The 25,497-nt window shown below is 41.9% G+C and overlaps 2 protein-coding genes across 4 annotated transcripts; both read right to left on the bottom strand.

Annotated features, from left to right (window-relative positions):
• Positions 1-11,166, bottom strand: farsa (phenylalanyl-tRNA synthetase subunit alpha). The gene is made up of 13 exons (XM_030407668.1): positions 10,973-11,166; positions 10,568-10,705; positions 8,644-8,742; positions 8,434-8,552; positions 6,047-6,139; positions 3,853-3,981; positions 3,647-3,762; positions 3,468-3,552; positions 3,247-3,346; positions 2,731-2,899; positions 2,433-2,510; positions 1,353-1,467; positions 1-541 (listed from the first exon to the last, which is right to left on the bottom strand). The coding sequence occupies exons 1-13, from the start codon at positions 11,117-11,119 to the stop codon at positions 436-438; spliced, it is 1,494 nt and encodes a 497-aa protein (XP_030263528.1). The 5' UTR covers positions 11,120-11,166; the 3' UTR covers positions 1-435.
• A 1,392-nt stretch (positions 11,167-12,558) lies between these two features.
• On the bottom strand, positions 12,559-24,937 carry ilf3b (interleukin enhancer binding factor 3b). Of its 3 annotated transcripts, none has more exons than XM_030407203.1 (18): positions 24,807-24,937; positions 23,305-23,403; positions 22,282-22,505; positions 21,980-22,154; positions 21,747-21,891; positions 20,260-20,351; positions 19,030-19,125; positions 18,602-18,713; positions 18,370-18,467; positions 18,174-18,285; positions 17,915-18,028; positions 17,484-17,689; positions 17,186-17,371; positions 16,807-17,073; positions 16,372-16,504; positions 16,204-16,251; positions 14,240-14,659; positions 12,559-13,411 (listed from the first exon to the last, which is right to left on the bottom strand). In XM_030407203.1, exons 2-18 carry the CDS (start codon positions 23,305-23,307, stop codon positions 13,269-13,271), a joined length of 2,574 nt encoding a protein of 857 aa, XP_030263063.1. In that variant the 5' UTR covers positions 23,308-23,403; positions 24,807-24,937; the 3' UTR covers positions 12,559-13,268. The 3 variants fall into 3 exon arrangements, with proteins under 3 accessions (XP_030263063.1, XP_030263060.1, XP_030263064.1); XM_030407200.1 differs by having other exon boundaries at positions 16,807-17,088; XM_030407204.1 differs by lacking the exons at positions 12,559-13,411; positions 14,240-14,659 and adding an exon at positions 14,795-15,632 and having other exon boundaries at positions 16,807-17,088.
• Between the last annotated feature and the right edge of the window lie 560 nt (positions 24,938-25,497).

Consider the following 25,497-nt stretch of genomic DNA (forward strand, 5'->3'; position numbering starts at 1 on the left):
TAGTGGTATTTGGAAAAAGCCTTTAATTGTACCTTTGTTACATCCCAAAAGTATTTTTTCCTGTACAAGTAGGTAATTTCCTGTAGTAACTGGGGCAGGGTGGTGTAAAAAAAAAACTGTGATTGGTATGTAACAAAGTTGAGACTCCCACGGGTGTTTTGCATGGCAGCACAGCATAAAGTTCATACAAATGCTGCTCCTGTGTGTCGAAGCCCTTTGAGAAACAGTTTACTGTGATCTGTTTCAAGTGTTGCTGGAGAAAACACACCCTCTTTTTGTGCTGGCTGCTTTCAGACCAGCTGGTTTAAACTGGCCGAGCTTGGACTGGCAGGAATAAGCAGAGGGTGGAGGGCTTTCTCAAGGGAGACGTAGAAATGAGGGGGTAAAGGTAAGTCGGGTCCATCAAAAATAAAAATGATAAAGGGTGAGTGAAGCTCAGGACTCCAGTCGACAGATGGGGCTGTCGTAGACCATCTGTAGGTTCACCTTGTGTCCCACCAGTTCTCTGATGTTGTTGATGCCGTACTTGATCATCGTGGGCCTGCGGGTCAGAGGAGAGAGCCGGGTGAGCGACAGTCGTTGTGCAAAAAGGCAGCAGAACAGAAGCCAAAGTGTCTGTGTTGTGTCTAATGCCAGGTCTGACAGGTCGGAGCAAAAGCAACCGAGGGAAGACGGGGGATTACTCTGTGTGGATTACACAGCCTTTCCCAGCTCGCTCGCTCCATTAGGTATTAAGCATGACAGTTAACCCCAGTTAAAACTCAAATATAACTGCATTTAAAGATCATTTTCAAACACAAAATGCCCCTGTGGCGAGGTGTCCCTTACAACAAAGAAGCAGTTTTGTGGAATTAAAGTTAAATAAACACTGGGCTGGTTTATATGTTTCTAAGAGAAATGTAATGCCTTCGACTCTAACAAATTAACTGAATATGTTTTATTAGCTGTAAATAGCCAAAGTGTCTACAATCACATATATAGTCCATAATCCAACATGAAATAATCTCAATAAATTATGTTAATAGTACATTCAAATCATTCATAAAGAGAATTATTCATCTTCAGACAATAAAACTAAATATGTGAAATGTGGGTCAGACGTGAGCTCAGTGAACTCACAGACTGATGACGTCTATAGACAGACTGAATCGCACAAAGTCACAAGTGGAAAATCTGAGAGATTAGCAACAAGATATGGAGTTATGCTCCCATTTTCAAAAGCGCCAATAGGATAAAAAGGAGATACATTAAGAACTGTCAAAATGACTGACAGCACTGAACACAGTTTGTTGTCTGTCTGTATGCAACTGATTCATGGTGTGTTTCTGTGAGCTTAACGTGTCGGTGTTCACCTTTCCAGAGACAGTCCCCAGGCAATTACTGACACATCCTCAGGGAGACCCATGGGCAGCAGCATCTCTGGTCTGAAGACGCCCGAGTTTCCTACTTCCACCCACTTTTTCAGTCCTGTGTTTATGGAGAGAAATTATACACAGTTGGTGGGACAACCAAAACAACAGATCAGAACTGGCAGAGGGCAGGATCTAATGAAGCAGTGACACGGAGAAAAAACAAAAAATACAGTTTCAAAATTACTCGCAAACTCTAACAGAAAGAAAGGTTGTAAACTTTTGTTCTATGTCTCAACTTAAAAAGAACCCAAAATGTGCTTAAGAAAAAAAAACATATGCACACTGCCTTTAGATAATCCTCACAGACTGTGAGGAGAAAATTCAGAAACTACAAACACAATTCTTGTTTCATTTAAGGAGTTTCTTTAAAATCCACAGTAGGAAGGGATTCAATGTACCTCTGTTTTGCTATGTCTTTCTGCCTTTCTACTTTCTATATTCATATTTAAAACAATACATTAATCTAAATAAATTACATTAAAATATTTGATTTAGAGGAGGTCTAACCATATGGCATTAATTTAACTAGTCTCACACAGTTTTTCTTCCAACATGACTGGATTAAGCTGCTGACTCCATCAGTTGGAGAATAAGAAATGGAATTACTGAGAAGTCAGTTCATCAAAATGTATACTTTTCACTTGCAGATTACATCTTGGGAAAGAAAAAGGAGTACATTTTGTTTTGGTTTCAGCTAAAGCTAACTGTAGCTATACTCAGCTAGCCGTTACTTGATACAGATGTCAAACTCAAATCTGACATTTTATTTTAGTTTGACCAAATATGTAATTACTGCCATGTGCCTTTGTATGGCAAAAGATTTTTTGTTACGTTTTATAAAAACATTGGGAAACCCACCCTCCTATGTCTTTCTTTACTTTTTATTTGCTGGCCTAAACCAAAAACAGAGGAAATGAATCTGTTCCTGGAAACTGTTGTGTACAAGGGAGGGAAAGCAGCAGCCAGTTAAACTAAAAGAGTGTCAACAGTCATGGATGATCTGAAGGAATTGTACTCTACCTTCGTGGTAGCTGAACACTTCCATGCTGGGCTCTGTGTACGGGTTGTATGCGGGCTTAAAGCGGAGCTTAGTAATTCCTGGAAAAGAAGCAACAGAGGTCAGATTCGTGCGGCTTCCAAAACACATCAACAACAACAATCAGTGATGCTGATCAAAGTGTGTTTAGGTCTGTTCCATGTCAAGTGTTTAGTTACCCCTCAGGAATACAGGAACCATTTAGCCCAATCATAAACTAATGTACCTGGCTTCTTAGTTATTAATCAATTCATATCAACAGTGTCATGGAGTCCTGCTGACCTAATTTGGTGAAGAACTGATGGAGGATGCCCATGAGGTCTCCCAGTGTGAGTCCGTAGTCGGCCACCACGCCCTCTATCTGATGGAACTCGGCCAGGTGGGTGGCGTCCAGGGTCTCGTTCCTGAACACCCGGTCGATGGAGAAATACTTGACGGGGGTGAACTTCTCCTGGTGGTTGAGCAGACGGTTGGACACGTGGGTGGTGAGACAGAGAGAAAGAGGAGCATCATGGTCAATAACAACACATGTGCAGTATATCGGCTATCTGGTTAAAATACATCTGAACATTACACCAATATAATTTTTTTTAACAACTCAGTCCGAAGCTACATGCTGCTGTCACTGGCACCTGTCTTCTGGTTTCAGGCTTTGCACAAAAGAAACCTGGCTGCAATTATAGTTGTAGCTTGTAGTTTTGTTTTTGACTCCCAGAAATAGCCTGCTCCAAAATAGTAGCAGTTAGCAGTAGCAAAATAATTTGTCTATATTGAGCTAAGCCAGAGTGTGTAGCTCACCTGTTGTGCCAGTTTATACAGCATGCGTGCGCTGACTGCTGTAGTGTGCGTTCGGAGGATGTTCTTCTGAGCCTCCTCTATCTTCCAGTCGTATTTGTACCTGAAACAGATGAGGGCATACATAGATAATGTTACTTCAGAGGCTTCACTGTGCCTGCTGTAGTACATAGGGAAAGCAGCCATACTGTTCCTCGTTATTCGAGTGTGTGATTATGTCTCACCCCTGTGAACCGAAGCCTCCCTCTGAGTGGACCTTCTTCACTCTCTCCAGGTAGTCCTGAGGGAACTCGTGGGCGAGTGCTGGGTCTGGAATATGTCGTTTGGGATAAATGATCATCAGAAACGAGTTGGACAGGACGTAAAGCGACGGGATACAGAGATATAAATGTATGACACGCACCAGACAGGAAGAAGGTGTCGTGCTGGTCTCTGGCCGGGTGCTGCTGGGGCTGGAACAGGGAGTCAAAGTTCCAGAAGGAGCTTTCTATGAAGTTGTTGGTCGGCATCTCTGTGAAACTACAGAAAGCGGAGGGTTTATTTCATGTGTTTTTTTATGCATGCGTTTGTGAGATGGCTTCTCTCACTGTGATGTTAACAGACACTCACCCCATCTCCAGGAAGATCTGCCTGAACTGTGTGCGCACCTTCATCAGCGGGTGCAGGTGGCCACAGTCAGGGGCCACGCCCAGGGCCTCAAAGTTATAGGGCTTAAATTTCTTCTCTTTCCAGCTGCCACTGAAACACAGGCAAGAACAACGTAGAGCAGTTAAGAGAAGAAGAGCCTGAAGAAGGAAAGGACTGACTGCAGCTTTCATTTCTGCTGTGTTGATAAACTACAGTGTTGTTTGCTTCTTTATAGTCACTATGTATCATAATCCGGTGACATAACATTCCCCCCCCAATTTATTTGATTAATCTGCAGCTGAGATGACAGAGCATCAAATCTATGGTGAACACAAAAAGTCAAAAGCAGCCTCAGTTTAAATTTTGGGCAGAGAACATCTGGATGCTGCTTTTATCCAAATCCCCTCTATGATATCATTTCATGCACACGTTTTTTAACATTCTCACGATGGTTCATCCTAAGCAAGAAAACAGAATAAACTGTTTTATGACTGTGTCCATTTTTTAGTTACTTATACTTTATTTTAAAGTATCTCACATAAAGTATACATTATACTGGTAAAGTGTTCATTAACATACATTCTTTTAGTTATGAATGTTCATTTCAAAGGAAAATTTGTATTAATGAAAAGATACAAGAAATTAAAAGCAACTGTTAGTTAGCATGGCTTCACATCAGAAAAGCAACACCGAAGAAGGAATAAAAATATTTAATATCTCAGAAAACTTTGTTACCTAGTAACAAAACTAGTACCTAGTAAAAAAAAAGTCACTTTTTTGTCCTGCCCTGCCTTTAGGACAGAGTCCTCATCTTTGGACTCGTCCCCTTTTATGGGCGGAGGTTTCTCTGTGTCCTCTGTCTGAGGTCCTGCACCCCATCACTGAAAGATAGAGGAGGACAGACAGGACACATTCTATAAATGAAGTGAAGGTGTAATGTGTGGGAAATTCTCCAAAGATGACTGTGCATAGACTCATACAAAAGGAATCCCTCTAAATCATCATGTATGACCCACTAGAGTGTGCGTGTGTAGGTGTCTGGATCTGCAGGGACCCTGCCCTCTGCCTGTATTCCAACTTTTTTTTGTATTTTGCCATGTTCGAGTCGTTTCTTAAGCCTGATTTATGCTTCTGCGTCGCGGCGACAGCGTAGCGACGTCGTCGACGCAGACCCCTACACGAACCCTACGCCGTAGCCTGACGTGCGCCTCCAAAAAATCCTGACTACGCGTCACGTCGCTCGTCGAGACGCGAACGGCAAGGACTGTGATTGGTCCGCTCAGAACGTCATTTCCTGCAGTTGCTTTTCCGGTCAACAGTATAACAACACCGCCTGTGCTTCAACATTTGTAATAACAGCATTTGTTGTTCAATATCCACGAGCTCCATCTCCAAAAACACCCGCTCCATCTCAGTTGCCATTGTTTACTGTCTGACCGGAAGAAAACCAAGGAATCCGATATGAACCCCCCGAAACCAAACAAAGACACAGCCACACCCCCCTAGCGGCTTGGCGGTGAATTGCAGAACAACGCGTTCCCTCGACGCAGAACTTCGAATGCTCAATGACGGCGTAGGGTCGACGACGTAGCTACGCCCTCGCCGCGACGCAGAAGCATAAACCAGGCTTTAGCTGTAGACATTTGGGCACTGTTGTGTAGTCTCCAGCCATTAACAGTGCAAGGTTTGAACTCAAACACAGGGTTAGGGTAAGGTTTCGGTTTCATCACGTTATTAACAGGTTACATCCTTGTTTCCATCTCTCTCTCCTGCTCTCTGTCTGTCATAAGGGACTGAGCTGAGCTGCACACACAGAGCAGAGAGGTAGATGGGCGACAGGATGAAGTGTACGCTGCAGCTGCATTCACACAAAATTCTGATGGTTGTGTGGAACTGTGGTTGTGTTTTTATTTGTGCTTTAGACCCGACCACCTTGAAACAATCACAACACTTTATTTTGCTGAATTACTGCTTTGTTTCTGCTAACACCACTCTCTTCCCTTGCTCCATCAGCCAACGACCCCTCTCTTTCGCTCTTTGTCTTGCCGACCGGGAGGACGGACCAACTTTGAATGGTTCGTTTATTTACAAACAGAAACCAACGAATCCTTCAAATTATAGCCCTAAGCGGACATTAAAGCACATTCCAGACTTAATAAGTAGCAACTGTACTCACTTGGCAATCATCTCAGGGGTGAGCTCCGCCTCCTGCTTCGTGACGGTCGTGCTGAAGGAGTTGCCCTTAGAGATCCAGTACGACTTCACCGTCCTGACCACAAAAGAATGAAGACATTATGAGTGACTTGGTGGTAGAGGTGATCCTCTTTATGAATACGTCTGACTATTATGTGACAACTGTTGTTGTCCAAGCAGCTGTTTGGTGGGGCTATACTGAAATGCATAATAGTGTTTCTAATAGCTTTATGTGAATTCCAATGACGAATCTGCTCTCAACAGTTTCTCCATAATGTCTCATGTGAATGTGAATATAGGAGGATGTGTGTGTCTGTCTGGGTGTTTGAAGTGCATCTACGAAAAAGGATTTAGAAATGAAAAAAAACAAACACATTTTGACGTATTTGGTTACTTAGTAAACCTCACTACAGTCATGTCAGTGGTCAGTATTTCATGATAATATCTTCCCTCAGGAAAAAGATGCTTAGTTACATCAGCTCTGTACATCTGTGGCCTGCCTACCAGAGTATGAGAGATTTCTGAGTAAGAGGATTTTGGAAGAATCTGCGCCTTGGTATCAATCCAGAACACTCGTGTATCAAAACCAAAATGTTCTCATCCACGTGCATTGTAGCGTTAAAGGCTCTTCATGTTTGCATCTTTATAATGACTTGCTGACTGCTTCATCTGCAAGCTGTATTCTTTAAAAAAAAAGGTACACTTCTACACATTAATGTGTAACTGTCCCTTTAAGATAAACAAATAGAACTAAACTGACATTAAGATACCTAAGGTAGATTAGGAAGACTGATCTACTCTATATTAAAAGTGTTGTTTGGTAATGATGAAGTGTACTTTTATAGATTGTTGATTAAATATTTTATTGATCAACTGATTTATCATTTTGTCTATATCATCTATAAAATATTAGAAAATAATGAAAATGCGCAGCGCGTTTTCCTTAAGTGCAAAATGACATCTCCACCTGGTTTCATTACTCTAACCAAATCTAAAATCAATGTGTTGTCATACATGCCAAAGGAAAGTGCTGTCACATTTGAGAAGCATTTTTGCATGCTTTAAAGAATCATTATATTGTCAAATAGTTCCAGATTCATTTTCTAACAATGGGCTAAGCAATGAATCAACCAAACATTTCATCTTCAATTAAAATAAAATCTATAGCTTCCCCTCAGTGCCTCAAACTGTACAGACACACTCAATAAGTCAACCAGATGAGTCCTCTTTCTCATTCTAAAGAACATTTGGACGTTTAGAAGCCTCTTTACAGAAACATAAGTCTGAAATCCTACCTTATCTCAGTTTAAGTATATTTGGTTTTCATTAAGGATTTCTGGTATAACAGAGACATGTTTCGTGATTGCATTTAAGAATAAATCCAATTGTTTCTCGGGATAGGACTGTAGCTATTACAGGACAGTCCTAAGTGAAGCATTCCCTAAATCAGGATGGTATGGACTCTGTTCTCTCTGTTCTCAAAAATAACTGCCAAAAAAACTGGCAGCACCACTATTGTAAGGTCTGTGTGCCAATTAATATAACACCAACAAAATTAACACTGAAAAATTATCATTGAAGGCTTTTCGGACCATATGATGACACCGATTGAAGAATCATGTTTACAGTTCAAGTAAGGATTTAGTTTAGTTAAGATATGATATAAGGAGATGGGACACAGACATAAGTTTAGCAACTGCTTGTATAAAAGGATTTTCCCAATCTTAGACATTTTTCTGCAACGATGCCCTAGTTCCTTCTTAAATTGCAAGTTCTGACTGTCGGGAACCTTAAAGCATGTTAATTTCCATTCTTCTCTATCTGCAGCTTTGCACTTAGCTCCAACATGGACATCTCCCCAGGGTGTTGTCCTTCCAGGAGGAAAGATTCTCAAGGGACTGTTTCAAACCTGCTACCCTCTGTGTTGTTGTAAATATTTGAGCAAAAATCTTTACTGTACTTCACAAAACCACACAGTACACAGCATACTTTGCATCCTGCTCTATGGGAAGAATAAAAAACAGCTCGACTATGTTAAAAAATGGAAGAAGTCCTTTCACAAAGCATCTGTCTGGCACTGTGTCGGTCATCCACAGCACACACAGAGGCAAAGAATACACAATCCCATATTTTTGGCAAACTCCTAAAGAGTTGCATAACGAATGCAGGCAACAGGATGCATCAAAACAATTACAATGTGTTCCCACCACACTATTCAATGACCGTGTTGTTAGGGACCGAACGTCATCCAGTGTCAGATATGACCCTAACCGCAAGGTAAGCACTGAGCCACGAAAAAGATCCTACTGCCACCTACTGGCAGAAAAGGGGACACAATCACCTGTTGTGCGTTACGGTTTGTGGACTTACACCTCAGAGAGCAGCTTTCTCTTCTTCAGCTCATTCTTTTCTTTCTCCTCCAGCTGAGTCATGTCTCCTTTCTTTACCAGAAGCAGCTTCTCTCTGACCTGGTCTTCAATCTTCTCCACCTGGGGACCAACACATAACCAACACACCCTTGTTTAGAGCAGGGAATGCTGATAGCAAAAGCCATGATAACAGGTAAAAGTTGTCACATACAGTCCTGAATATCCTTGGGCCGCCCTCATGGGCCTTGTCCACTCTGATCCACTTGTTGGACATGGCTTTGCTGAAGCCGATCTTCCCAAAGGACAGTTTCTGCACAGGGAAACACAGGAGGGTGACAATGTCAATGATATATATATATACACACCACAAATGTAGCAGCATGTGCACTCCATTCTGTGTTTACTTAAGGAAATTAACACTTAACAGATTGACTGCAAACAAATGTTTAATATTGATGTACAGTTTGTACCTACTTACACTGTAAGTCAATTCTTTGTGTTGTAGAAGAGTGTGAGAAAAAGTCATAAAGATCATAGTCAACAATTCAAGACACACACAAAAAAGTTTGATAACAAGTGTCCCTCTATCCTCCTTACATGTAATGCACCAGTCTGTAATGATTGGACTTTACTTTACATTAAACAAGTATGTTTCGACTCTGCTTTAATCATTTCTACTCCAATATCATAACTCCATGCTAATCTTATACAGAATTTCTGATGAAATGTGGGAGTGGGATAGGATGGATAGTTGGTTACTGTCATAACGATGCTTTCTCAAAGTTTTTCTGAAGAGGAGAAAGGTGGTTAGCAAAGACTTCTGTTGTTTTCTACCTATAAAATCCCTCTTTTGTACGCATTTAAAAAAGACACAGTAGGAATTTTGATATTTTCCCTTCTCAGATATGTTTTTTCTACAATCTGACTAATTGTCAGCCCTGGCCGATTACTGGGCTGATACTCAACATTTGTCAGATCATCAGTTTCAGTTACTTTTCTTTCAGATTGCAGATGAAATAAATCTAATTTAAAAATGTGCCACTTTGGCTCGCCCACAACAATACCTGATTGGTAACATCACAATTAATAGCCTATTAATATAGGTATCAAATAAATGTAGTGGAGAGGAATTATTGGTAGAAGAAAATGTAAATACTCAAGTAAAAAACCTCTGCATAGCACTTAAGGATAGTATTGGAGTAAATGGAACATTTTTATTGCAAATGTAATGTATATCTGTCCTTAATATTGGTCTCCAGTCCTCTTGATTTTTCATAATTGGTATTGGTATCAGTACTGAAATAGCCATATTGGTCGACCCTTAGCTTTTTCAACAGGGTCAAAAGTTTCACGTTTTAAGTAGATTCTTCACATTTAAGTGTTAACGATAGCACTTGGAACCAAACCCCAATTATAAACAAGGGAATTCTGAGCATCAGTTTTTAGTTTTAGCACTTAACTAGCGTACATATATAAACATATAAATATAAACATATAAAAAAGACAGAGTGGATGAATGCCATTTAATGGCCGCCTAAACAGAACCAAAAGCTTGCTAATCTTAATTGGGAAACTGGAAGTTACTTTCAACATGTGCAAAATACAAAAGATTCAATCTTATTTTGCGAACATGTTTTGCATTTGAAAAAAAAAAGTGAGGCGTTAACAGAATAGGCTGAAGTCAATGCATAGATTTTGACCATTTTTGTGGCATCCTTCTACCACATAAAAGCAACAGATCACAAACTAACCTGAGGCAATGTGGATATCAATTTAGAGCTGCAACTGATAATTATTTTCATAATGGATTAATTTTATTATTTGTCAGTATTCAATGATTCGTTTATTCCACAAACAGTCAAAATACAAAGAGGATGGAGGATTAAGAGGACCATAAACAAACAGTGGGATATCCCTACAGTTATTTATCTAATCAATGGTTCAGTCACATGGACCTTCATGCTTCATGTAGACATTTTTCATATAAGTTATTTAGGAAGCTATTTTAACAGCAGGTATTCGTCCCTTGTGTTTACACCTGAACCCAAATCCACCTGAATGTTTCCACTAGTCTCTTTTCCCCTTTTACTGAGCTCGACCTGACCTGGATCGACCTGTCCACCTGCAGCACTCACCATGAGCTCACTCTGTCCCAGACCCTCCAGCGGGATGGAGCTGAAGACCCGGGCTTCATGGCTGCCCTGCTCGGCTATCTCCGTGCCCTCCTCCGTCAGCTCCCACCGCTTGGAGGAGCGCAGCTCGGCTGAGATTACCTGGACAGCAGGACACAAACACGACCGTCAGCTCGCTTTAAAGCGACTTTAACAGTGTAAATATTCTTTCTGACTGGCTCAATGGACGGGTGTACTTTCATCAATGTCACACACTGTTGGGCTGACTAAACACGGCTCTCCTAAACACTTCTGACTGACAGGTGTCTTCTCTTTAACGGAGCCGTCCTTATTGCATCAGTCTCAGTGAACCGACAGTGTTGACGGTGACAGCCTATCTTCCGCTGCTCCGCAGTCCGGATTACTCACGTCGCCTAGAGCCTGCAGACTCTTCACGGCTCCGACGATGACCTGGTGGTCCACCCCGAGGCTGCTAGCCACTTCCAGGCTGTCCACGCCATCGTCCACCTTCTCAATCCGCTGTAGAAGCGTCTCCACCACACCGGTGTCCGCCATGCTGGAGCCCTGCGAAGCCCGAAAGAGACCGGATGTGACGTCGACTTCCCATAGACCGAATGTTCCTGAGTAGCGGGGCGTTGAGAATGAGAGGAAGGTGAGTACCGTAAATACTGTAATACTCAGTTTATTTTTGTACTGCCCTTCTGATTTTTGATGTAGTAAAAGCATGTCAATGTCATATTAACATATTATAGTACATGATGAGAAAGTATAGAATAAAAGATGCATATTAAATGTTGTGATACAGTATGCGAGTATGCCCTATAGTTTAACAATATAACATAATAACAACAGAATACACAATCACATAAAATACAGCATAATATGTTAGTCTATCAACAAATAAGGCCTGTTGGATTATGACCAGTCCAGCAGAGACACAATGGAGAGGGAGAATGGTGTGGACAGGGTAGCTTTTATCCTGTTCTCCAGAATGGGCCATTTCAGAATTTGACATTAGATCATGATTACTGATGCATATTGAAGCCTCACTAATGCTGCAGCTGGTGTATGTGCAGCTAATTTTAACTATATATGTATACACACACACATATGTAGCTGTCATTTTAATGTAATCGAGTAAAAAGTCGAATATTTGCCCTTCCAGTAGTACAGGTACCTTAAAATGTATCTAGAGTAGATGTACTTACATCTCACCACAAGTAACATGCACTTTTCAGTATTCTAGAACATTATTAAAATTTGACGTATGAGCTATATGTAGTTCAAATCCAATGATGATCTGGCAACATAAACGCATTTGTGCTGGTAAAATCCTAATTTAATATCAGTCACAAAGGACACCAAACACTACATTCTGTCTAAATCTAAATGCTGTGAAAACTGGTAAACTATTTAAGTATTTAAATAAAATTGAACTCCCCCTATTTAACCTGTATCCAACCACAAATATAGGCTATGCAGTGGTGTCAAACTGATCCAGTAAAGGGCCGTGTGGCTGCAGGTTTTCATACGTTCATACGTTCCTGCTGCAGGATCAGTTTAACACCACTGCTATAGAGCATCTGCAGCCAAGAAATATTACATTCTTGCAGTTTTGTTCCTAAAGATCAAGAGTATCATATTTAAAGACTCGTACCTCAGTCACAGACTGTAGTTTCATTCATCGTTCTAATAAATGGTCCATGTTGTCATTAATGGTTTTATGAATAGTTAAAAAAATAAATGACCAACACTTTAAGCAGTACTTTAAACAGTTTTAAGCCATACAAACAGTTTTAAGAAATACACACGTTATGGTTGCCAAGTTTTGAAATATCTGACTGGTGAGCCATTAATACTCAAGTAATTAATAAATTAAACCAGGTAAATAAATAGTGAAAGCATCATCAAGTGCCCATCTTATAATGATAATAATACATATAATCTGTACAAATACTTTATACTTAAAGGCAAAACTGTAATTAAGACCAATATTTCAAATAAAAATAATTTATTCATACAAACAGTTTGTTCTACGTTAACAGGAACAAATCCCACCCATCCAAAAAGCTACACTGAGCAGAAATGTGGATACAATATGAGGAAGTAAACATTTTCCAGTAATCTCAAAAACCATTTATTAAAATAACTATTACACTATTACAAAATAAGCCAAAATTACAAGCAATGCAGAAAAGAACAAGATATTCTGGTCTATTGAATTGTTACAAAAACAACCTTTGTAGTTTCAACTACAAGATTTTACTAGTTTCACATGAGAAAGAAATGCTGTCACCACACAACTCACTCTTTATAAGAAAGTTAATCAAGTCAGAGCTAATGAGTGAGTTACTTGTAACATCAGCCTTCATATTTAGTGATGAGGAAGAGGACTGGTAGCAGAGATTTAAAAAAAATAATAAAATAAAATAAAAATAAGAATAACCTAAAAAACACCAGTCTAAGCACCGACCAGACCACTGAACAAACCACTAAATTCAGCCATAAACTCAGCTCTGACACTTACAAAGTCCATACATCTCAATTTGTGCCCACATGTGCAACATAGAAACCCAAAAGCACATAAGAAGCAAACATGGAAAAGGCAGAGAGCACAGGCAAGCCGTCTATCACTTTCTTTGGCTTGAGACACTGATGCAGGGAGCTTGGTGCCAATGATTCACAGACGGAGTAATAACACAGTCTATCGGTACTGGTAATTCATGCTGCTTTCGCCCCTGCCGTAGCCCACTGGGTTGTGGTACTGAGAGTGGTTGGCGCCAAAGCCCTGGTTGCCACTTCCTCCTCCTCCGCCCTGTAGGTTGTAGTTGGACTGGTTGTTGAAACCTTCAAGGAAAGTGTGACAATTAGTCAAACAAATTTACCACAAGCAAAAAGGTGTGAAGCTTGAAACTGCAGCTTGTTTTCTTTTTCAGGCCACCTGGGGGCAGCAGAAACAATGTGTTGACTTGTTAGCAAAAAGTTAACGGTCAAAATTAGATTTCACGTACAGTCGCATTTAAGGCCACCTGGTGAATGCAAGACCAATTATTAATTTACCACGTGTTAGTCTTGGTTTTGGTGTTGACCCTTCGCTAAAATATGGAGTTCAACAGGGTGCCATTCTTGGGCCCTTACCATTTTACATGTATAAGTTTCTAATGGTACTGTTCTTCTTTCATATTATATATATATAAAAAAAAAAGAAAACACAATGTCAGCAATCAGTTCCATGTTGATGTCACAGTTCTTCAGGCATTGACTGAATCTCTTTCTCTTTAAACAATGGAAGCTGCTCGTTCTACATAACATACCAAGTAGTCGTGTGATAATGGGAACATGTGTAATTTGAATGAAACAGAATGTTGTATTGAGTAATATTTGATTGATCAAGATGTTTATTTTATGCATTTACAAAACAGTGTTTTGTAAATACACAAAACAGAGCTACAGTGACATGTTGTTATAAGAAGTGAAGATAGAAAAATTAAGTATGTGGTAATAATGTGAAAAATGTCTTAAAATATCTTGTTAAAGTGATCAGGACGAGAAAAAAATCTGTTTACTTTTGCCAGATAGCAGCAATACCCTGCTGTACTTGGTGCATGTGATGCAAAATCTAATTCTGTATCCAATTTCAGAACGGCACATTTCCTTAATACCCCCTTAACTCACCTTCATAACTGTAGTCTTGGCTACCTCCTGCACCCCCTGTCACCTGGCTTGGGTAAGCAGTGCTGTATGAGTATCCGCCCGTGCCCCCCTGGTTCTGGTTGAAACTCTTCTTTCCCTGGCCATAACCCTGGCCATATTGGTTATAGGGCCCTTGTCCTGGGGGGCTGCTGGACTGGTACCCCCCTGCAGTTCCAGTGTTCACCCCTGGGGGACCTGGAAAGGGTGGCTTCCCTCCTTTGTGCATGGGGGGTTTCTTTTTGGGAGTTTTGGCAGCAGACGTGGCAGTGTATGCTCCTTCATTCTGGTAGTATGTGCCATAGGAGCCCTGTGCTGATCCTGGTGCTGTGCTGGCTGGAGGGCCACCTGATGGGCTGCCTGACACCCCGGCTCCTCCATTTGTACCACCATTGTTGTAGTAATCTGGGAAATAACAGCATGGCACAGTCTTAAAATGGGCATAACTTAACCACTAACCATTGCTTGTATATGGGCTCTGTGCAATACAGTTTTTTTGTGTACTCAGAAATTAATTCAGACCCTGGAGAAACACAGTAATGAATGGTGTGATGTCACATTTATTAAAAAAAACAAAAACATTAAAAAAACAGCAAGAGTCTGCCCTACACAAACATACATCAGATTCTCCAATTCACACAATGTGTGATCAAACGTAGTGCCCACAGCCTCAGTTCATCATTGCCTAACGCTGTTACAGATGGACAATACCAAACAAAAGTTAAGACCATCATGCATTCAGTGTAGCTATGACTTAACAGTGTTGCTGATATGACATTTTCAAAAAAGGCAAAAACAGAAAATAAAAAACAGCTTCATCACAATTGGAAGTGACAGAAAGGCATTAAAAATGGATGAAAACAGATTTCTCTGTATTGTCATCTTATCACGGAGTCAGAGGGGACCAGGCTGTTGCAGACAATAATCCGAAAGTATGTATGTTGTTCAGGCTCCCACAGGCTTTCCCTTAATCATGATCCAAATGGAAAGAAGCCCTGTGAGGCAGTCTGACACATGGAGGCCATCTACAGTAAATCAGCCCTGTGGTTCGGGGAGGTCCGGGTGTTCAGGTACATCCACAGCAAGTTCAGAGAAAACAGGGTGACTTATGGAGGCTACATGCATGCAGTGGCAGATCGTCTCCCCGAGGTACCAGGACATGACAAGTGGATTGGCAAGACAGGGTGGAGAGGTTGTTGTCACTTTATTCCCAGGCAGGGTTGCGGACTTGGTGGTGATAGGAGTTCATGATGCTGCTGGAACACTACTGAGTATTTTGTCCACTTTTATCCTCTCTACGGGACTGTTTTTGATTTTAAGACTGGGAAGATCTATGTCGCAAACTCGTGGTAGCCATAGCAGTCTGAGACAAAGTCACCTAAAGAGTGAGACAGGGCAGAGAAGGGAAAAAAATATCAAAATTAGATTTATCTGTTTTTTCCTGCCATAAACGTGGCAGTGGAATGACTCATTTGGTCAGATTGCATTTAAAGTTGTTGGGGTTTTTTTGTTTTTTGTTTTTTTTTTAGATTTCTCTGCTCCTGTCACGCTCAGGTAGGTCAGTCCTCAGAATAGGCTGCCAGAGGGAAGAAAAGAAAAGGGGTTTCTCTTACGAGGGGGACTTGTCAAAAACAGATTGAATCCTGTGGCTTAAAGCAGAGAAATGTAAAATCGTTGAACTGGGAACATCCCAACATGTATTATCATTATATGGTCTTGTTTGCCGTTTGTTCTGGAGTGAAAGATTTCCTAGTTATGGAGTTAAAACAGGCTATAAAAGCTGCTTTTCTGCAGTCCTGGTCAGATGTAGTTTCCTGCTCCAGGACATATCTATGCTGAGACATCTGTTTGGATTTCTCATTTGGTAAAAGAAAAGCTTGACTTCAGCCCAGATAAAGAATAAAAAAAACAGTCACACTGGAACTATGGTAGGTGAAATGAATACTCACTGTATCCGGAGTTAGCACTGTTCCCGTAACCATACGTTCCAAATCCACCTGGAAGGATGACACACTTTTAAAATGCTGACTGGACACCATGCCAATAATAATTATCATGCCCAATAACACCTTACCACCAAATACAAAATGTCTGCTTGAGGAGAAGCATGTTTTTACCTCCTTGGCCGTAGCCCCCTCCATTATTGAAGCCCCTGCCCCTTCCACGGCCTCGGCCTCCTCTCCCTCTGCCTCTGGGCGAAACTGCATCTCCGACTCCAGCGGCTCCCATCATGCCGAAGCCTGGATTGTGCTGAAGGGGAAAGTTATTTGTACTTCTCATCAAAACTGAGCAGAAAACTTTATTTATACACCAGTGAATCATCACATTTTCTTTACTCTTAAATTAATCTGCTCTTTTTAAGTAATCTCAACAGTGTATGTCTTTAAAAGAGTAAAAACATTGATTATAGTGAAATAACCTAAAATACATACAGTATAATAACTAGTACACCTTTTCAACAGGATGAGTTTAATCTCACACTAAATTTGACCTGAGCCAGGACTTTAAACAAATCAAACCTTCAAAAATTCACTGTGTCACTGGGTGCTCACCATTGGTGGTCCCTTTTTCTTTTTAGTGGCCTCGGCCACAGCGCCTTCACGGAAGAGCCACTCAAGTGCAGCCAGGGCAGCGTAAGCCTTGGCCACCTTCTTATTGGATCCCGTCCCCTGAAACTTCTGCCCATCGATCTCCACTTCCATGACAAAGCGTTTGTCGTGGCTGCCTCCAGTCTCAGAGATGAGCTCGTACTTCAGGCCGCGGCGCTTCTCGTTCAGCTCCATCACGGGGTTCTTGCCATGTTTGGTCAGGATTGGTCCCTGTTGGCGAGCAGTCTGACAGGTAAGATAGATGATAAGTAAAATTAGGGCAAACTTCACTCACCTTTATGCACACAATCATCTCTTGCTGAGACACAGAACAGCTTTGTACCTCTGCAGCATCACTGGTGTCTGCATTGACTGCTCCTGTGGCAGCAGTGGTAGTTTCAATGGTTGCAACTGTTGGCTTTAGTTCTTCAACAGCGGCAGCTACGACCGCTTCCTCTGATTTTACCGCTTCCTCTAATTTTACAGTCTTTAGTTCCACTCCTGTGGGCAGGCCCATGTCTTGAAGTACCTGCAGATGTCCACAGATTCATTGTTGTTTAAACAGCACAAGGACATATCCAACAGAAACTCAATCACAGGGACAAAAAGTTAGACCATATCAAACAATTCCCTGTGCTCACCTTGACAGCTACATGCAGCTTGGCAGTGCGTTTGGATGGGCCAGAAGCCTCAAAGGTTGTGCCGTCCACCTCAACGGCCATAGTGAAGACCGGAACATGAACTGGGCCAGTCTGAGATATCAGTTTGTACTGGAGACCTGGCTTCAGCTGATTGAGCCTCATCAGAGCATTCATCGCCTGGGGAGGCTCAGCCTTCTCCTCTGGAGCTGGTAAGACAAACAGTAAGAAACAGACTTAACACTTTGCACTTCCCCAACTATCAATTATTCTACAGAAGTTTTGCTTTCCATCAGTCATTAGCCGATATACTGTCAAAGCAGTAGAGGTGATGTTTTCAAATTGTCTTCTTTTCAAAACTATAAAAGTATTAAATTTATACGGATTATGCAAATTTGAATGTCTGTAAATTCACTAGTTGAAAGAACACTTACATTTCTTCTGTAGTTTTTTCTTCTTTTTATTTGGGCTCTTGTCATCCATTCCCTCCTCTTCCTCAATGGGCCTTTTCATTGGTGGGGCGTATGCTGTACTAGGTGGGATTTGCACTGCATCGCAGACAAACACAAGATTTTTCACATTAAAATACGAGACACCTTGCTGCATTATACAAAAAAACCTTAAGAGAAATAACCAGACTCAACTGTGATGATTGTTGATTGCTTGAATCTCACAGGTGCGAGCTTGGCTTACCTGTGTAATCAATAGGTGTCTCACTACGAGGTTTTTTGGGCATCTTAGAGGGGAGGGGATCCATCCCGAGCACTTTGTGAAGCTGTCCGAAAGCCGACAGCCTTAAGGCATGCTGAACATACAAGAAACAGGGTGTTGGTTTCATTTTTACTAAATTGTGAATACACACACCAACACATGATTTTGTCGTACTCACTTGTGCACTGGCTGTGATGTCTTCTCTCTGCTGGTGATCCAAGTGACCAATAGCATCTGTGGCCTCTTTTTCACATGGATCAGAGATTCCAGCACCATCTAAAACACATGGATAATATAGTTTTAGATTCACTTAGAAAACAGAAAACAAGCATAACATGTAAAATGAAAAGACACTGCATAAAACTCAATTAAGTAACAAATGGAAATGTCCAACTTCCCTACATTCATACCTGACATGAGGATTCCTGAAGCTAGACACTCCAAAACTCTCCGTAGAGCTTCTCCTGCCCCCATGGGCCGGTTCCCTGTGCCAATGGCTTTCTCACAGATCAGCTCCAGTGGCTGCAAAGCAGAAGAGGGAGGGAGACTCGTTTGAGGATGCTATATTTAAGCTTAGCCTCTAACACAAAGAGATTTCAGGTCACTGCGTTAGATAGTAGCTCTGCAATTTAACAATCATGGCGGTGCCTTTGATTTTTTTTTTTTTTGGTATCTAGGCAGAAAGCGCATCAAAAGGAAATCTGTTAGGAGAACTTTGCAGTTTCTATCAGCAAAACATTGTCTTAGGAAAATTACTTTCACTGTATTTAGCAGTTCTCAACTGCGATGATACCAGAAAGACCTATATCACAGCTGTTTAGCTGAGGCTCTAACTCACCCAGCCACGAAGCGGCGCCCATGTGGGGACGCGGGCACACAGGTCCCTTAGGATCCGGATTACGATGACACAGGAGCGCAGCCCGTTGGCCCTGGCCTGGGGACACAAGCAGGGAAGGGGGAGGGAAGGGGCACGAGGAGGACAAGTAGCCTTAGTCAAAGTGGAAGACAATGGGAAGCACAAAGCAACATGAACATCCAAATAAATGAAATAAAATAAAAATGAAGCCACACAGACTAAAACAGCTAAGCTTTGTCATTATGGAATTATCAGATGACAGAATAATGTTTACTTTGTTGGAAAAGCATATGTATGATCGTTCACATTCACGGCTGTAAGTAAATAGCCAACATGATTGATGGTGAAGTTATCAGACAAAAAACATTTCTTTTTTGGGGGGAAAAACATGCGCATGAATTAAGTTCAGGAAGAAACGTGTAACTCAAGCCACCTCAAACTTTATACCAGCGCTAAAGTAAGAACCCAGTGAACTATTTAAAAGGGGACGTGCGCTGTCATTGAACAGAGTAATGGTCTGTGAGTAAGTCAGTGTGAATAACAAAAAAAAAGTAACTACTCAAGGTGCAATATTCCTGTTGATTTGTGGCACACAGTAACAGAAACAGCCAGAGAGCAAGAAAAAGTTGAGGCCACATACTCTACAAAAGCTGCAGAGATGGAGCACTGATTGTTATAGAGTGAAAGCCAAACAGGACACAGGCCACAACACTATAATGAATTATTTTTAGCATTGTTCACTACAAAAACAGTTTATCTTCAAAACTACAGAATGGGGCAGCAGAAAGTGCTCTATAGATAGCACAAATGTGAAAACAACAACAACTCACTCACACCAACAACAACATTATAGAAATATTGCACCTGAATACATGGTGTGTTAGTCCCAGCTTTTTGATCTGCTGATTGAGTTAAGCAGCTGTGAGGGAGACTAATGAACTAAAAAGCAGCATTGACCTTCTTTTTCAAATATGGCACTGCAGTGGAACCTGTTAAGTGAGCAAAGCAACTCTACAACAGTGTAATGACAAAGGTTTCCTAAGAAACGGACATCCAGATCATCAAGTATTACTACAGGAAGTACACTTCAAAAGAGTAAATAAAGGAAAGAAAAAAAACATGGAACGCCCAAATAAAAGACAAAAGAACAGAGCGTAAAACCAAACTCAAAACTACTTCTGTTTTAGAGACAAATAAAGACAAGATCCAAACCTGGAACCACTTAGCGTGGCGGAGAGACGCCAAGGCAGTTAGGCATTTCTGCCTGTCCAGAACATCCGGGGGATCGTTGACTGAAAGCGAGTCTATTGGCAGGTGGAATAAGAAGACAAGGTACAGTTTGACCAAGGGGAGTTCTGTCAGCCGGCCAGGGGGAACACAGGCAGCCTTCCCAAACCACAGGCAGGAGGGGGAAGGGGAGGGGGACCCCTCCACTGCAGAACCACCAACAGTTTTCAACCTCCCAGTTAATATGGTTTTGCACGGCCCGGCACACATGATTAAACTTTAAACCCACTGGAACAACGGTATTGGGATGTGGGCTTTAACTTGACTTAGTAATAATAACAAATCATGACATAAAAATGTGCATTTATTGAGAGATAACTGGTTGTATCAAATGGGAGGTTGTCTCGACATTGTTGCTTCAACTTAAATCGATGCTTCAGTGCTCAGAAAAGGTCTGCATTGTTTTTGTGGCGTCAACAGGAGGTAGAGCCCCTCCCCTTAGCCCCTATACTGGGTACACTGCACTTTGCCCCTTCCGAGACAGAGAGCGGCCAGTTGGTCAAAGGTCCAGCGTCCCTAAAAATTGACAAACTAGAAGGCTTGACAGAGAGAATCAGAATTGGAACCACAGGCAGAAGTTATCAGATGCACAAAAAGTGGGTATCAAAACAAGTCCACACTGCAGCAAAACTGATGGCTTGAAATACAAAGACCCAAACTGGGCATCACTGTTAGCACAGGGCTACAGATAAGGTCAAGGTTCAACACCTGTTAAACTGAGATCCTCACGACTGTTGAGTGCTCTCAAAGAATGTCAACTAGTGGACATCTGTGTTCTCAAAGTCACAATTACACTTCATGATAATGTACTTTTTCATGATGCCATAGTCTGTTGCTACCGAACAACTAGGGCTAATCCCTTCGTTTTTTGGCATAGTTGGACATTCATGCAGTGTCCCTTGTCGTTATCTGTGAGCCCGAGCCTTCCCTGCTAAGGACCATCAGAGACAGTCAATGGCCATCTGTTGGGTCTAACAACCAAGGACAGTTTCACCACATGTTTTGCTACTCATTTTTGCTGCAATGCAAACCGTTCATCATCAATGATAAAACACATGCAAACAAAGTGGTCTCTCTTTTTGTATTTGGTTAAATTCTCAGTGAGCCTTCATGTCGTTGGTGACCTTGATCATTAAGGGGGGGAGAGAAAGCCATGTCTTCAGCAGTCAGTAAACTACCTGCCCTATACTGTATATTGGGCCATCAAAAATGTACAGTTACATTACATGGAACTACGAGAGAGGCTAAAGAGCTATAAGCATAGCGTAGTTTAATTATGTGACAGTGCATTCTTGTCCCCTAGCTCCATTGAAGGCCCAATAAACAATATCTGTCTAGCCTGGTGGCCTCCCTGCTGGAGGAGGGGTGCCACTAAAAAAAAAAACACTTGAGGCCCTCATGTAGGAGCTTACCTCCAGTGGCAGCCCTCTCTATCTCCTCACGGACCAGAGGGGATGTCAGGTGAATGGTGAGGGTGAGAGGAGGCTCCTTGGTGTTCTTGATGACAATACTGGCCTCACGGATGTGCTGGGTGACAACATATTTGTCTTCTGTAGCCTGAGGAAGAGCAAAGTGGTTAAGACATGTCAAATATGAAGCCACTACTGATTCGTAAAACCGACAATTCAGTCCTCAGTGTTCTTACCTTGAGCTGCGTAACAAGGTTTTCTGACACTTTCTTCAGCAGGCTGATGGTAGGTTTTTCTTTACAGAGGAGCACCAGCTCCAAGTCCAGGTCCCCCTTCAGTAGCAGGCCCTTGGCAACCAGACCCACCCTCATTACACCACGCAGAGAGCGGGTGGCCTGATCTTTGTGCTCACTGTCACGAGACAGATACAGGGGAAAAGCACCAGACAGAGAAAAAGTTTCAAAATGTGTTAAGAAAACAAGATGATATAAACCACTTCTTGTGATTTAACTGGAAGACATCACTGACATCCCCTCACCTTTCCTTATCAGTGTCTGTACCATCAGAATCAGACTTCGAGGTTCCCTTCTCCTGCTTATCCAGCCAGTCAGAGACGGCCTTGAGGGCCCGCTCTGTGTGGGATACCATGTTTTGAACACTTTCCAGTTCCTCCTGAGTTGGATAGATGACCGAGTGTTTGGCCATGACATGGCGGTCATCATTCATGAAGACGCGCATGGAGCGGTGGCGCATTGGGGGAGGCTGGTAGGGCAGAATGTGGAAGATCATTTATAAGGAATAAATACAAAACAAAGAACAAACGGCGTACACCCCAAAACACACCATAAAATGTGACACCACGGTCTGAGTGAACAACATCCAGGACTGTTATCAACTCAGTTATGGTGCATATCAAACCCTGACAACTACTTTTGATAAGGCAACAACACCTCACTGTTAGTTGGGCAGGGAAAATGAAAACAACAGATCATTGCTATTTAAATAGAGGCCTGTCTCACAATGCAGGATTACTGGACCGATTAAAACCCAGAGGAGCTCTTTTGCCTTCACAACATGTTCAGACGTGAAGCGGTTCCAGGTTTAATTCAGAGCAGTTATCCAACTAACTTCATTAATCCTGCTTTATGGGTCAGGCTCTTAGTGAACCTGGAGCAAGCGAGCATTAAAAAGGACCTACTTTCTCTGTCGCTCTCTTGTCTTTAATTAAAAAACTGAACAAGGCCTCATGTCTAGGACAGGCTTCTAACACCAGTGACTACACGAGCCGAGTGTATGTACGGGCAGCCAGAGCCAATTCAGAAGAGAGCAGTGATGTGGAAGCCACAGCATGTGCTCTTAAAGCCCCAGGCAAAGTGGAATAACAAAACTCTGGCACCGGTCCTGTGACTTAAATTAGATGTGACACATTTATTTGTCCCATTAACAGTGACACTAAAAGGGCAGTGTGTCCTGTGCTCTGGCCTGCCTGCCTGTTGTCAGATATAAAAACAACAAAGATACAGAACTTCAAATAAACTACACACTGAAATTAAATCATTACCATTATTATTCTGGAGGCCGTGGTGACTCCTTTATCCAGTGAATGGCAGTACTCAGAAAAGGGCTTCTCTGCAGCAGATGACAATGTTGCAGTCCGTCTCTGTAAAGTGAGAAAACACGCACACATTTTTACACAACTGAAAGTAAGGCAGAATTCAAACGCCAACTGTTGACTAAGCTTGATCCACAAAAGATTTATGGGAGGAATGTTTGATTTCAATAAATGTCTGTGGTTGGCCAAAAAAACACTGAACGGAGCAAAAATGCTTCACACTTAGTCACTGAGGACTCTTTGTTCATCTCTTCGTGAAATAAAGCAGTCACCAGCTGCAGCAACAGGACTGTTGGCACATAAACACATGCCTCAGGAACTACACACAAACCCACTTTCACATGCAAAAATGTGATTCATTGTAATATATTGAAACCAGAAGGACACTGGCTACTTCGGGATGCAGACATTCACATTCGTAGTGCGCAAAAGCAGGATTTCAGAATGTAATCATCCACCCAGGCGGATGATTGAGGGCAGTGCTGCAATAAATGATCGGCCCTATGAGTAGAGGTCACCCCACGTTACCTCACGGATGACTGACTGACCATTTGGCAATGGCTTGGATGACAGGAGTGTGACTGCTACTTTGCAACTACAACTAAATGATGTGATTAGTCTGAAATAGTTAGGTTGCGTGGACAGGCAGGACATCTCATTAATTTTGTCGCGACACGCCCACAGTGCCTGCCTAATTTAGTGTTAACTTCATTAGATGGTTCACAACATTATAACTCTGATAGGCAAATGAGGTGAACCATAACGAGCATAAACAATGGGACATTTTTTATTCTTCAGTCAACAGGTTATTGAAGTGTGGCACCATTCAGAAACTTGCAAACGACAGTTACACCTGTTAAACCTGCGATTTCACGAAGACTTAAAATTATTTCAGTGAGTTATGAAAAAAGCAGACAAACAGCAAAGGGGCTCAAGCCCTTCAGCTCCATCAGGGGAATTTTAAAAACAGACGCCATTTTAATTCAGTGCAGAGCCAGGCTGACGACGGCGGCTAACAGCGAGCTAACAACCCCCGCAACAACAAAAAAAAACATACATCACCGGTCGTTAAACGCTGCGCCATGCTACCAAAATAAAACCCACGCAAACCCACCATTCACCGATCATGTTTGTCAACTGAGTGGCGAAACAGAAGCGGACACACTTTGCGGAAAACTGTGTTTGTATTTGGATATCAGACTGTTGCTTATCAGTCACCAAAATGGTCGAGGAGACAAGATCGAGACCCCATTGAATGCTCAGCCACAGTTAGCACTTGGCAAGTTAGCTTAGCAGAACAAAGCCGAATGAATTTATTTCCCAAGCGCTCGTCAATAAACACGCCATAATGCATTGGCGAGCTTCGTCGAGTCTCTCGGTGTTCAGCGGCCACCCTCGTTCGTGATACGCTGTATGTTATTGGGCGTAGTTTATATATTTTTCTTACTCACCGTGATGTCGTTACTGCTAATGGACGGCGCTGCACGTTAGCCCCAGGTCTCGGCAGCAGCAGAGCAAAAGGGAACGCCCACGATATGAAAAGCCATTATGTTCATTGGACAGAGGGTGCACATGACTACAGATGTAGCCAATCTGGAAACAGGGGTTACAGACCTATGGGCGTGGCTAGCGCCGGTGCCTTTTAATTGAATTGTCTCCCCTTAACAGCTGACCGATTGATTCACTGCGTTTTGGGGCTGCCCCTGTGGATTATATCGACTAAAACACGATCGGCACACTAATATAACCATTTTGCTACAATTTTGGTTGTTACGTTGCAATCTATAGTTTTCTATTGTGATCTATTCTGCAAACACAACATCTGTTGCATTATCTATCCATCCTCCTGTGAGAGGGACCCTTCCTCTATTGCTCTTCCTGAGGTTTCTTATTGTTTCCCTCCTTCTACTAAGAGGCTGTTTATTGTTTTTTTTTCTTTAAGTTTTTCCTTATTCGAATGTCTGTGGGTCATGTATGCTATACAGATTGTAAAGCTCCTTAAGGCAAAATGTGATTTGTGATATTTGGTTATATAAATAGAACGGACTTGACTGAATGCTCCAGTCTGACCTCCAAGAATAATGCTGCTGAATATTTTAGCCAGAGTGGAGCGACCACTTGCTTGCATGGAGAATCACTGGC

The sequence above is a fragment of the Sparus aurata genome, chromosome 23, assembly GCF_900880675.1.
Source record: "Sparus aurata chromosome 23, fSpaAur1.1, whole genome shotgun sequence".
NCBI lineage: Eukaryota > Metazoa > Chordata > Actinopteri > Spariformes > Sparidae > Sparus > Sparus aurata.

Excerpts from the sequence above, each read along its gene's own strand:
- farsa (XM_030407668.1), bottom strand. The coding sequence starts at position 11,119 with ATGGCGGACACCGGTGTGGTGGAGACGCTTCTACAGCGGATTGAGAAG. Across the intron at positions 8,553-8,643 it reads GCCCAAGGATATTCAGGACT|GTGGAGAAGATTGAAGACCA; the intron begins GTATGTGACAAC and ends GTTGGTCCCCAG. Across the intron at positions 3,347-3,467 it reads GGAGGCTTCGGTTCACAGGG|GTACAAATACGACTGGAAGA; the intron begins GTGAGACATAAT and ends CATCTGTTTCAG.
- ilf3b (XM_030407200.1), bottom strand. Across the intron at positions 21,892-21,979 it reads ACCTTGTTACGCAGCTCAAG|GCTACAGAAGACAAATATGT; the intron begins GTAAGAACACTG and ends GCTCTTCCTCAG. Across the intron at positions 17,372-17,483 it reads AGCTGCATGTAGCTGTCAAG|GTACTTCAAGACATGGGCCT; the intron begins GTGAGCACAGGG and ends GGACATCTGCAG.